Consider the following 13,665-nt stretch of genomic DNA (forward strand, 5'->3'; position numbering starts at 1 on the left):
CGAGCGGTTACAACACCAACGCCCGCCCCTAGAGACTGGGCTAGGGGTGGGCCGAGACATTCACGTGGGACACACCCACATTGCTACACGACTCCCAGTCACGATCCTGTATGAGGATTTAACCCTGAAGGCCCCAGCACTGGTGGACACGGGCTCTGAGGGGAATCTGTTGGACTGCAGATGGGCCAGGGAGATAGGGCTCCCTCTGGTGGCGCTTACCTCGCCTGTGCAGGTTCGAGTGCTAGATGGCTCCCTGCTCCCTCCGATCACACATAAGACACCACCTGTAACGCTGGTGGTGTCAGGAAACCACCGGGAGGTGATCGAGTTTTTTGTGACTCAGGCCACTTCCCGTGTGGTTTTAGGCTTTCCCTGGATGTTGAAGCACAATCCCCGGATTGATTGGCCGTCCGGGGTAGTGGTTCAGTGGAGCGAGACCTGCCATCGGGTGTGTCTAGGTTCCTCGGTTCCTCCCGGCTCCCAAGCTAAGGAGGAGGTCAGAGTCCCGCCCAATCTGGGGACGGTGCCGGTGGAGTACCACGACCTTGTCGACGTGTTCAGCAAGGATCTGGCGCTCACACTCCCCCCCCACCGTCCGTACGATTGTGCCATTGATTTGGTTCCAGGCAGTGGGTTCCCGTCCAGTAGACTGTACAACCTCTCACGGCCTGAGCGCGAATCAATGGAGACCTACATCCGGGACTCGTTAGCTGCCGGGTTGATCCGAAATTCCACCTCCCCGATGGGCGCAGGTTTCTTTTTCGTGGGTAAAAAAAGATGGCGGACTTCGTCCATGCATCGATTATAGGGGGCTGAACGAAATCACGGTTCGCAACCGATACCCGTTACCCCTGTTGGATTCGGGGTTCACGCCCCTGCATGGAGCCAAGATTTTTACCAAGCTTGATCTTAGAAACGCGTATCATCTGGTTCGGATCCGGAAGGGAGACGAGTGGAAGACGGCATTCAACACCCCCTTAGGTCACTTTGAGTACCTGGTCATGCCGTTCGGCCTCACAAACGCCCCCGCGACGTTCCAAGCCTTGGTTAACGACGTATTGCGGGACTTCCTGCACCGGTTCGTCTTCGTATATCTAGACGATATACTCATCTTTTCTCCGGATCCTGAGACTCATGTCCGGCATGTACGTCAGGTCCTGCAGCGGTTATTGGAGAACCGGCTGTTTGTTAAGGGCGAGAAGTGTGAGTTTCACCGCACCTCTTTGTCCTTCCTGGGGTTCATCATCTCCCCCAACTCCGTCGCACCTGATCCGGCCAAGGTTGCTGCGGTGAGAGACTGGCCCCAACCCACAAGCCGTAGGAAGCTGCAACAGTTCCTCGGCTTTGCGAATTTCTACAGGAGGTTCATTAAAGGCTACAGTCAGGTTGTTAGCTCCCTGACAGCCCTGACCTCACCAAAAGTCCCCTTCACCTGGTCGGATCGTTGCGAGGCCGCGTTCAAGGAGTTGAAACGGCGCTTCTCGTCTGCACCCGTTCTGGTGCAGCCCGATCCTAGTCGCCAGTTAGTGGTTGAAGTGGACGCCTCGGACTCAGGGATAGGAGCTGTGCTGTCCCAGAGTGGGAAGACCGATAAGGTCCTTCATCCGTGTGCCTATTTTTCCCGCAGGTTGACCCCGGCTGAACGGAACTATGACGTCGGCAACCGAGAACTCCTTGCGGTGAAAGAGGCTCTTGAAGAGTGGAGACACCTGTTGGAGGGGACGTCCGTGCCATTCACGGTTTTCACTGACCACCGGAACCTGGAGTATATCAGGACCGCCAAGCGGCTGAATCCCAGGCAAGCCCGCTGGTCACTGTTCTTCGGCCGTTTTGACTTCCGCATCACCTACCGGCCCGGGACCAAGAAGCAGAAATCAGATGCCTTGTCCCGGGTACACGAAGACGAGGTCAAAGCGGAGTTGTCGGATCCACCAGAACCTATCATCCCGGAGTCCACTATCGTGGCCACCCTCACCTGGGACGTAGAGAGAATCGTCCGGGAGGCCCTGGCACGAAGCCCGGACCCCGGGACTGGACCAAAGAACAGACTTTACGTCCCACCAGAGGCAAGAGCTGCAGTCCTGGACTTCTGTCACGGCTCTAAGCTCTCCTGTCATCCAGGGGTGCGAAGAACCGTGGCAGTTGTCCGGCAGCGCTTCTGGTGGGCGTCCCTGGAGGCCGACGTCCGGGACTATGTCCAGGCCTGTACCACCTGCGCCAGGGGCAAGGCCGACCATCGCAAGGCTCCGGGACTGCTACAGCCGCTGCCCGTGCCTCATCGCCCCTGGTCCCACATCGGCCTGGATTTTGTCACGGGCCTCCCGCCGTCCCAGGGAAACACCGTGATCCTCACGATAGTGGACCGATTCTCCAAGGCGGCCCACTTCGTGGCCCTCCCGAAGCTCCCAACGGCCCAGGAGACAGCGGACCTCCTGGTCCACCATGTCGTCCGCCTGCATGGGATACCATCAGACATCGTCTCCGATCGCGGTCCCCAGTTCTCCTCGCATGTCTGGAGGAGCTTTTGCCGGGAACTGGGGGCCACGGTCAGTCTCTCGTCCGGGTATCACCCCCAGACCAACGGGCAAGCAGAGCGGGCCAATCAAGAAATGGAGCAAACACTGCGTTGTGTGACAGCCGCGCACCCGGAGGCCTGGAGTACTCATCTGGCCTGGATCGAGTACGCCCACAACAGTCAAGTGTCATCAGCCACCGGCCTCTCCCCCTTTGAGGTGTGTTTGGGGTATCAGCCCCCATTGTTCCCGGTGGTTGAGGGAGAGGTCGGTGTGCCCTCGGTCCAGGCCCACCTGCGGAAGTGCCGTCGGGTGTGGCGTGCCACCCGTTCTGCTTTGTTGAAGGCCCGGATGAGGGCGAAGACCCATGCAGACCAGCGGCGGACCCCGGCCCCTACGTATCGCCCCGGGCAGGATGTGTGGTTGTCCACGAAGGACATCCCGCTAAAGGTGGCCTCCCCAAAACTGCAGGACAGATACATAGGACCGTTTAAAATTCTCAAGGTCATCAATCCCGCCGCAGTGAGGCTTCGGCTTCCAGCCTCACTGCGGATCCATCCAGTATTTCATGTGTCAAAGCTCAAGCCCCATCACACCTCGCCCCTCTGTACACCCGGTCCGGCACCACCTCCTGCCCGGATCATCGATGGCGAGCCGGCTTGGACAGTGCGCCGGTTGTTGGACGTCCGACGGATGGGCCGGGGCTTTCAATATCTGGTGGACTGGGAGGGGTACGGTCCCGAAGAACGCTCCTGGGTGAAGAAGAGCTTCATCCTGGACCCGGCCCTCCTGGCCGACTTCTACCGTCGCCACCCGGACAAGCCCGGTCGGGCGCCAGGAGGCGCCCGTTGAGGGGGGGGTCCTGTTGTGTGGGCCGCTGAAGAGGAGGTACTGCTGACCCACCACCACCAGAGGGCGCCCTGCCTGGAGTGCGGGCTCCAGGCACCAGAGGGCGCCGCCGCCTCACGTGAGCAGCTACGGTGACAGCTGTCACCCATCACCTGAGACAGCTGACGGCAATCATCTGTGGGGTATATCAGCAGGACGGCACCTCCACCTCATTGCCGAGATATCGTTTCTACCTACGAGGTAACGTATCAAAGCTGACGGAGTGTATCCTTTTGGATTAGTGTATAGCTTGTGGATTACTGTTCCAACGAGAGGTGGAGGTAACTTCCCTGCTGTTCGGAGTCTTGGGTGCAAACGCGCCCCCATCTAACTGTTCTTTGTTCCTCGCCAGCAGTACCAGGTCCGACATGCGGAGGCAGTGGCCACCTGGGAGTTCGGGACTTGGCGGCTCCAGTATTTCCGGGGTCCTGTGGCGGAGGAAGCCGTGTGGTTCGGGTCTTACCTTGGAGAGGCGTCTCCTATCTTCGAGCCTGCCCACACGACACTTTTGTGAATTGACTGTTGTCCATTTCGTGATTGGTTGTATTCGTTGTGCACGTTCACAACAGTAAAGCCTTGTTATTTGACTTTCTCCATTGTCCGTTCATTTGCGCCCCCTGTTGTGGGTCCGTGTACTGACACTTTCCCAACAAATCCATGATGACAGTTGTAAATGAATATTACGAGGTCTATTAGAAAAGTATCCGACATTATTATTTTTTTCAAAAACCATATGGATTTGAATCACGTGTGATTGCGTCAGACAAGCTTGAACCCTCGTGCGCATGCGTGAGTTTTTCCACGCCTGTCGGTTGCGTCATTCGCCTGTGAGCAGGCTTTGAGTGAGGAGTGGTCCAGCCCCCTCGTCGTTGTTTCATTGCCAGGAAATGGCGGAATGATTTGGGCTTTTTTTCCATCACAGTTTTTTCAGAAACTGTTAGAGACTGGCAGCTGGAAACCATTAGAAAAATTTATCTGGCTTTCAGTGAAAATGTTACGGGCTAGGTAGAGAATAAGGAGTGTTACTGTTGCTTTAAGGACAGCCCCCAGCGGCTGCGGGGTGCGCCGCGCTCCGAAACCGCCATCGACAGGTTGAACGACCATTTCATTTCTAAACGGATGGCTGTCTGGATCTGTGACCATCGTGTGCCATTTCTCTGGTTATCACAAGAGCTGGACATCAAGCATTTTCTGGCAGATTTCACTTTTAACAAGAGATTTTGTCATGGAAAGCCGAGCGGAGGCTTTGCGCGTCACGATGGATTCGCTACTGGAGCGAGACAAAACCACCTCCGTTTTGGTCTCACAGGACGGCTTTGAGATGGTGTTCAGACAGCTGTCGGTGGTTTTTTCATCGAGTGATTATCCTAGAAATTGTGGATGTGCCTGAACATGCCAGAACATGTCCCGTGAGGCTTCATCATGGCGTTGCTGTGCGCCATGCGGCACCGCCGCGACGCGCAAAGCCTCTGCTCCTCTTTCCATGACAAAAACTCTTGTAACAGTGGAATGTGCCGTTCATTTCCAAACTGGACGCTGTGTTTTATCCGGGACGTTGTCTGACTACCACAGGAATTGTGAAAAGACATGGACATCAGCACTTTTTCGGCACATTGAGACAGACGCGTGGAATTTCTTTTTTTTTTCGTGCACTGAATGTGTGTGCCTTTTTTTTTTGTATGTTGACTTTTTTTTTTTTTTGCAAAGTAAATATAACTTATTTTTATTTTGTGAGGGACATTCAGTTCATCAGTTGAATGTTACTTGGAAATAAAAAAGTATGCATGACTTATATTTAGCTCTGAAGAGAGGACATTATTTTAAAATTCAGAGTGAACACAGGAAAGGCTATATTTCCAGTGCACAAATCACTTGGTTTATACAGAGGCTTTAATTTTAAAATGCACTGGTATTCTCTGTACTCAAATTATTATTTTTTTATTAGGGGTGTGACGGATTGTAAAAGCCACTGTTTGGATCAGTTTTTTAAGCCATGGATTGGCTCATTTTCAGATTAGCCAACAAACAAACTAAAGAAGACAAAATAGTACTTTGCTTTCTCTCCTTTTTTTTAAGAACTTTATGAACAATGAAAATGAGGAACTTATGCCTGTGGCCTTGAAACAAAATTGAAAACAAGGAGTCCACTTATGTAAGCTTTGTAATTAATCCGTTGTTCACATACATGCCGTACTGTGGGGGGTCCATACAGATAAGATATGCTCTGTTATACCACTAACTCTTATACAAATGGAAAACCAAATCAAAACTCTGTATATCTTGTTTGTTGTACTATTGTACCGATCATCTCCGCTATTTTGGTGTGCTCTCATGGCAGCTCCGCTATCAGCTCCTCACAAAGTTCTCTCACAATTCTGGCACATTAGATAGAGAGGCCATTTGCTCATGAAAATAATGTATTCTGATTTTTTCCAATGTAAGAAATATAGGTATGTTCAGGCAGCCTGTGTAAGTGGAGACATTCCATGTATGTGTTCACAGCGGCAGTAAAATAGTGTCCTGCGACACAAGTCGGCACACGTCAGGATCCAAACTCCGACACACGCAAAAATAAATAAATAAATAAAATAAGCATTTCAAGGTGAAGTGTCTCATCTCGTCTCCGTACATCCTCTGTAAATCTGAGCCATCACTTTTGAATGAAAGCTCAGAAGTTTTGTTTATGGACATAGCAGCATTTGTTTCACCTTGTCGGCCATCGGGATGTTTCTACTTTTCCTAAAATGTATGTCACATAGGAAGAAATGCTGATTAAGACGTTTTTCAGAAATGCACCTGCTGACTCGCCAAACGAGAGGGATAACTAGCAATAAAACACATCAGTGACCACTATACAAATATTGAATGTTTATGAGTTCAGTGGTACGAATATTTTATGAGATGAAAGCTTTCGCCTCGTTGAATGGTTTGTTCCAGCTTTCACCGAATTAAAAATTCGTTCCATTGAAAGAATGTAAAAACTTTCATTATTTGTTTTATATAACGGCTAAAATATGTCCTTGTCATTTGATATTTTATTAATTTATGAACAACAGAAAAGGGACTTACATTTTGGTGTTCCACTGCTACTAAAGTCCAACACGATCTTTAAATAGGAGTCCAAATAGTAGTCCGGTGATGCTGTGCACTGACTAATTACTTCCATAAAAAAAGACTTCATGTAGTTCTCAGTCAGCTTTTCATCTGAACAGCTCTTCATGCATCCAGATGGCTTACAGCAAGTGGATTTTTGTGTGTATGTGTGTATGTTACAAGAACTAGCACTGTCAGTTAGCTTAATCAAATCGTCCCGCTTGTGTTGTTGTCCCGCGTGCGCGCAGTGCGTTCACACAACCAAGACAGCACTTGTACTACCAAAAAAAAAAAAAAGACTGTGAACTTCCTCAGTGCAGCGAAAAAAAAAAATCATGCCAGAAATTAGTCCAGCTTTTCATTCTAACGTCCTGCTAACAGCCTCCAGACGGTTTACAGCGCAGTGGATTTATTTTGTGTGTGTGCATGCGCGGCGTGCAGTGGTACCAAATGTATGGAACCAAATTGTACTCTAAATGCAATGCAACTCAAATGGGATGAATAATCCACGTCATGTGACATACAAAGCACCAATCAAATGACGAGGATCCACTCAGCCGTTATATAATAATTATTACTGCATGTCCAGGGATAGACTTACAGTCATCAATACTTTGATGTTGTGTTGCTAACCGGGACGTTAAATAACACGCAACATGTCCTTTAATGGTACTTTGCTCTGATTTCTCACTGTGACAACAGAACTATTACATACTCCTTGTTACCTCACAGCTGCTCTTGTGCTTCACAAATCAGTGAGTTCCAACTTTCTTCTGTACTTTTTAGCCATGGAATTTCACGAGAACCTCCATGACTTGGCTGTCAAAGAAGGGCTCAAGGGCAGGAAGCTGCACAAGGCTGTGGAGAGCTTCACATGGAACATCACCATACTCAAGGTGAGAGGTTACCTTTAACATCAGAGCAGCACACTTTTGACATACCAGAAATAGATTTTTCTCACATATCAAGTGATGTCACAGATACAGCAACTTCACTTGCAACATATCCCAAATGATCACTGGCTGTAAAATTGAAATTATTTGGACATTGTAGAGAAGTCCTTCACCTACATTATTTTTAGATGTGTGCATATTTTAATTCTACAATGTTTATGATGCTTAACTTTAATTTTTTAATATGTAGACACAATATTAGGACTGCACGATTTGAAGAAAATAGGATATTGCATTTATTGATGGAAATATTACGACATGGTAATTGTGTGGTCTTGTAATGCTTCAGTCAGGTCCATAGGGATTTGGGCTGTGACACAATATTTGTAGTTTTGCCTGTATATATCACCACAGTGGAGTTAAAATTAAACAATCATGATTTGCTTGTAGTGTAGACTTTTAGCTTTAGTTCAACAGATTTAAGAAAAATATCACATTGCCTATTAGGTATTACAGTCCCTTTTATACACACAGTCCAACCACTTTCAGAGTTTATAAATAATTAGACAAACTGATTATTGTAATATAAATCAGATACAGATACTTTGTCCTTTCCTCATTTACAGTTTTTTTAGACAAGTGTGGGAGTGAATCTATAAACATTTAGCATTTATAAATTCATTAATACATACAGGTGCATCTCAAAAAATTTGAATATCCTGGAAAAAAGTTTAATATTGCACTTTCTATTGTTTTTTGTTGTTGTTTTTGTAATTATGTAATTATCAAAATTTAAAAAAATACTGAAGCATTTTAGGTTCTATGTATTGAAACTATAATGTGCAAACTTTTCACTCTCTAAGATACCTGACAAAAAAAAACCCTGACCTTTTTCATGATATTCTAATTTTTGAGATGCACCTCTTCAAAATAATAGTGTTTAAAAAAAAAAAAGCTCCAAATCCTTAAAATAGCTTTCACTTCCATGCATGCAAATGCATGGAAAATCAAAATGTTAAAATGCTTCTTTCCAGACATTGTTCAGAAGAACAGCGTACTTTGATTAAAAAGTTGATTGGAGAGGGAAAACCTAGAAAGAAGTGCATAAAATGGTAGACTGCTTAGCAAAAATTATCTCAGATGCTTTAAAATGGCAACCATTACCAGAAAAACGTGGAATAAAATGAAAAACTGCCATTCAGATAGATTTAGGAATAGCCAGAATGGCAAAAACTCAGCTAATGATCAGCTCCAGGGTGATCAAAGAAGGTCTAAAGTTACCTGTGAGTACTGTAACAATTAAAAGATGCCTGTATGAAGACAAGCTATGGGCAAGAGTCTTATTGTTGAAAAAAAAAATGACGTGTTGAAGAGGTTACAATTTGTTAACTGGCCTCAAGAGAAATAGCGTAACATTCCGTGAAATGATGAAAGCAAGTTTGTTCTTTCTGGGTCTAGGGGCCGCAGACAGTTTGTCAGATGACCCCCAAAAACTGAATTCAAGCCACAGTACACTGTGAAGACAGTGAAGCAAGGTAAAACAAACATTATGATAAGGGGATGTTTCCTCATACTACGGTGTCGGGTCTATTCATCACATACCGGGGATCATGGATCAGTTTGAATACATCAGAATACTTGAAGAGGTCATGTTGCCTTATGCTGAAGAGGAAATGCCATTGAAATGTGTGTTTCAACAAGACAGTGACCCCAAACACACCAGCAAGCGAGCAGTATCTTGGTTCCAGGCCAACAAGATTAATATTATGGAGTGGCCAGCCCAATCCCAGGACCTTAATCCAATAGAAAATTTGTGGGGTGACATCAGAAATGCTGTTTGAGACAAAACCAAGAAATGCAGAGGAATTGTGCAATGTTGTCCAATTGTCCTGGGCTGGAATACCTGTTCACAGGTGCCAGAGGTTTATTGACTGCATGCGACACAGACAAAGCAGCATACAACTAAATATTAGTTCAGCGATTGACAGGAAAGCTAAATCTCCAAGTTTTTTTAGTTTAAACAGTAAATGTTTGAGTTTGCAAAGAAAAATGCAGACACTATTTTTTTATTTTTTTTATTTGAACAGCCCAGCATTCCTTTTTTTTCACTTTTCTTAATGTAATGAATTTGATACATTTTTCTTCATGTTTTGATTTGGAATATAATGTGCAGTGTTTCCAGTGCATTTGTGTGTATGGAAAGAAAAGTTATAAGGATTTTGTACTTTACTCACTTTTTGAAACATACTATTTTGAACACCACTGTATATCCGCTGAAGTTTGAACTAAAAAAATGTGATGTTTCAGAACTCAACTTTCAGTGATTGTCTTCCCCCCATTTACATTCAGCCTCATAGGCACACAACCAGCAATGAAAACATTTTTGGCAGATGTCATAAGCAAAGTTAATTTGGGTGTGGCTTTAAAAAAAAACAAAAAAACTCTGCATGCACAAGCATTTAAACATAAAATCTTGTCTTCCCTCAGTATGAAGTCATCTTTTGAAGGAGTTGTGTGAACCTGCTGTTGTGCACAGTCTGAGGCGGCAGAACGCCACCTGGACTCCACAGCTGTTAATGCATATTTCGTGCTTTTTTTTTTTACTGTAACAATTTTGTATATCTGGCTCTCATAATAATTTTTGACAGCTGTGCACTTGCTTGACATGCACTTTAAATCTTCATTTTATTTTAGAGGAAGAATTTGACTTTTGTTAAAACTTTCTGGTGTGTTGAGACAATGAGCCAGACATGGTTGTTGTCCAGAGTAAACAAAACAAAAGTGACAAACTGTTTGCATTGAGATACACAACAGGACACAACTGACTCAGGCAAATGATCTGGAGACTGAACATTTATTGTACGCAAGCACAGTTCTTCATTTTGTCTCTTCTGTGTTTGAGACTGTTATGTTACTGTGCAGCTGACTTGCTCTAACCTTGACAGCGCAGAAACCAGGTATTTATCGCACTTTGATGTGTCTTCTCTCCGCAGGGCCAAGCAGACTTACTGAAGCACGCCAGAGGTGAAGTTCAAGAGAACCTCAAGCAAATTCACTATGCTGCACTCACTTGTAACCTGAGTAAAAGGGGACCATCGGGTTGCTCCTCCAGCAACTCTGAGTCCAGGAGCAGACGGAGCCTCGAAGCCATCCCGGAGAAGGCCACTGCAGAGGATGAGCTCACTGACGAGGACAACTAAAGACCAGCAATCCTGATCTGCTACTGTCCAGGAACCCACATGGAGACCTCTATATCATCCTGCCTCTCGGGATTAAACATGCTGTCACTACGCTGGCGTCACTGCTCCACGCTCACATTAGTGTTTGGCTGACTCTACACATTCCTTACTCTCCAAGTAAAACCTTTCCCAGACTCCTGCAATATAATGGATAAAATGCCACTTCTATTACAGATTTTAGCCAGCCACCACCGAGAACTGTATCGGTACAGGTTTAAGTCTACAGAAATATTTAAAGTTATTAGTATTTCTAAGTCTTAAATAGCTCAGGAGTTTTACTAAAATTAGGAGAATGCAGTTTTTTTTTTTAAAGAAATGATATAGTTTTTGATATTGTCTGTATATTATGGTCAAACATCACTTTGGAGGTTGAGTCTTTGAATCCACCAAAAAGGATTCAGCTTTTGAGGACAAACTTGGAAATTTATGTCCAAAATGACATCTTGAGACATCAACATTCCCCAACATGAAACTATCTCTCACCCATCTATGGTTTTGTTGGTATTGATGTACTTAAGAAACACATCTTTCCTTTCCTGTGAGAGCCAAGTGAGTGACCACTATGGGCCTGTTCAAGACAGTGATCTAATGTCAAAACAGTGCACTTTTACACTTCTGCTCAGTGGACTGGATTTTTACCCAAGGAGACAAAAAAAAAAGTTGCCAGAGATTTCTTAAAGCACAATTTTACAAGAGTTTGTTTGTAGTGAGGACTTATGAATGTACAAGGAATTGATGTGGTTGGAACAATGAGGAAAGAAAAACTCGAGAGGAAAGAGTTGTTTACAATACCCAATTTATTAATGTTCTTGTCTGCCAAAACGGTATAATGTACTGTGTGTATATATGGAGTTTCCTGTTACTTTTTTCTGCAGAGTGCATCATTTTAATATTGTATTCTTGCAAATAAGAGTCATAAAAGATACTGGATATGTCTGTGGGAAAAGTCTAGCATTTAATCTCTCCGATGATAGTGAGGTTGTCTCTTCACAGTGACCTTGGATCTTTTCCAGCAGTGTTTGCACGCATTAAGACAGGACACATGGGAGAAAGTATTTACATGTCTAGTGCAAAAAGAAATGCATTTAAAAAACAAGCCACAGGAACCACAACCAGCATATGCATGATGATGTGCAAAAACAGGACGTTAACGTGCACTCCACAATTAAAATTTTTGAACTGTGCACCTGACCTTTTTTATTGCTTTTTAATGTGCAGCAGTTTCAACAAAGATGGGTTCAGTCTGAAGAATACAGATTCAGCGCCATGGAGGTTTCATAGGCTTCAGTGCTCGCCATTCTGGCTCCTGCTGGAGGTCTCGTTGCTCTGGCTCCTGCTGGAGGCCTCGCTGCTCTGGCTCCTGCTGGAGGCCTTGCCGCTCTGGCTCCTGCTGGAGGTCTTGCTGCTCTGGCTCCTGTTGGAGGCCTCGTTGCTCTGGTTTCTGCTGGAGGCCTCGTTGCTCTGGCTCCTGCTGGAGGCCTCGCTGCTCTGGCTCCTGCTGGAGGCCTCACTGCTCTGGCTCCTGCTGGAGGCCTCGTTGCTCTGGCTCCTGCTGGAGGCCTCGCTGCTCTGGCTCCTGCTGGAGGCCTCGTTGCTCTGGCTCCTGCTGGAGCCCTCGTTGCTCTGGTTTCTGCTGGAGGCCTCGCTGCTCTGGCTCCTGTTGGAGGCCTCGCTGCTCTGGCTCCTGTTGGAGGCCTCGCTGCTCTGGCTCCTGTTGGAGGCCTCGCTGCTCGGGTTCTTCTTGGAGCAGATGATTGCCTTCTTGTGGCTCTTCTGTCAGTGGTACATCAGTTGGAGAACTGGTGTGCTGCTTCATCCACAAGCTCTTCAGTATGGCACTGATGTTACTGCGTATATTCGGTCTAGAATCCAGCATTTTTCTGAGCAATGACATTGCCTCACGAGAAACTGCTGATGTGGATTGATGCCTGAATTCTGTGCATCCAAAGGCCATGAAACCAAGAATGATGCCCATACTCCAAACATCAGATATTGTGGGTACATACGGGGCTTCTCTTGAAAAAAATCTCCGGTGCCATGTAATTTTGGGTGCCACAGTTTGAGTGAGTCAGCACCGGACCGACTTGTGAACCTCTAGTTTCAAGAACCTCTCCTTGCTCAATCCAAAGTCACACACTTTGAAGTTGAGATGTGAATGTTTTTAACAGATTGCCTGGCTTCAGGTCTCTGTGAGCTACCTTCTTGCCGTGCATATGTTTGACAGCTCTGTCTGCCTCAAAAATTTGCAGCTTTCTTCCTCAGATAAGGTTCCTTAACTTTTTGTTTGATAACATATTCCAAGTGGGTTCCTTTTGTACACAGCTCCAAAACTATCATGATCTGCAAACACAACATGCATGTTCAATTACACAGCAAACATACTGAAGTCACACTCACAACTACAAGGGCACTCATTACATTGTGTCAGGTAATAGTACAACCCCAATTCCAATGAAGTTGAGACGTTGTGTAAAATATAACAGAATATGATGATTTGCAAATCCTCTTCAACCTATATTCAATTGAACACACCACAAAGACAAGATATTTAATGTTCAAACTGATAAACTTTATTGTTTTTGTGCAAATATTTGCTCATTACCTCCGCCAAGGAGGTTATGTTTTCGGTCGCGTTTGTTTGTCTGTCTGTTTGTCAGCAGGATAACTCAAAACGTTTTGAACGGATTTTGATGAAATTTTGTGGAGTGGTTGGAAATGACAAGAGGAACAAATGATTAAATTTTAGTGGTGATCCGGATCACGATCCGGATCCTGATGCTAACGCGTTAGCATGTCTATGGCATTTTCAATGTTAAAAGTTACCATTAAGCAGTTGCAGCTGTCATCACGTTCGGGTGCATTTGTTTTCAAATTGTAATATTTCTTAGATTTATTTTTATTTATCTATTAATAATCTAATGATTATTATATACAATTTTAGAGAAAGAGACAAAAAGAAATAGATCCCTGGGCCAAGGAGGGAATCTCTTTAGGGTCAGTGACCCTATGGCCTTGTTTAGAGAAGTGTTTCATAAATGT

General features: G+C 45.5%; 1 protein-coding gene across 1 annotated transcript in view; it reads left to right on the forward strand.

The window, feature by feature from the left end:
• LOC117514008 (inactive phospholipase C-like protein 2) overlaps positions 1 to 11,810 on the forward strand; it is a 101,142-nt gene extending 89,332 nt beyond the window's left edge. Inside the window, exons 7-8 of the mRNA XM_034174290.1 lie at positions 7,281 to 7,390; positions 10,381 to 11,810. Coding sequence (XP_034030181.1) covers positions 7,281 to 7,390; positions 10,381 to 10,587 — 317 coding nt within the window. The 3' untranslated portion in view covers positions 10,588 to 11,810. The remainder of the gene's footprint in view (positions 1 to 7,280; positions 7,391 to 10,380) is intronic.
• Positions 11,811 to 13,665: the final 1,855 nt, after the last annotated feature.

The sequence above is a fragment of the Thalassophryne amazonica genome, chromosome 7 (assembly GCF_902500255.1).
Source record: "Thalassophryne amazonica chromosome 7, fThaAma1.1, whole genome shotgun sequence".
NCBI classification, from domain to species: domain Eukaryota; kingdom Metazoa; phylum Chordata; class Actinopteri; order Batrachoidiformes; family Batrachoididae; genus Thalassophryne; species Thalassophryne amazonica.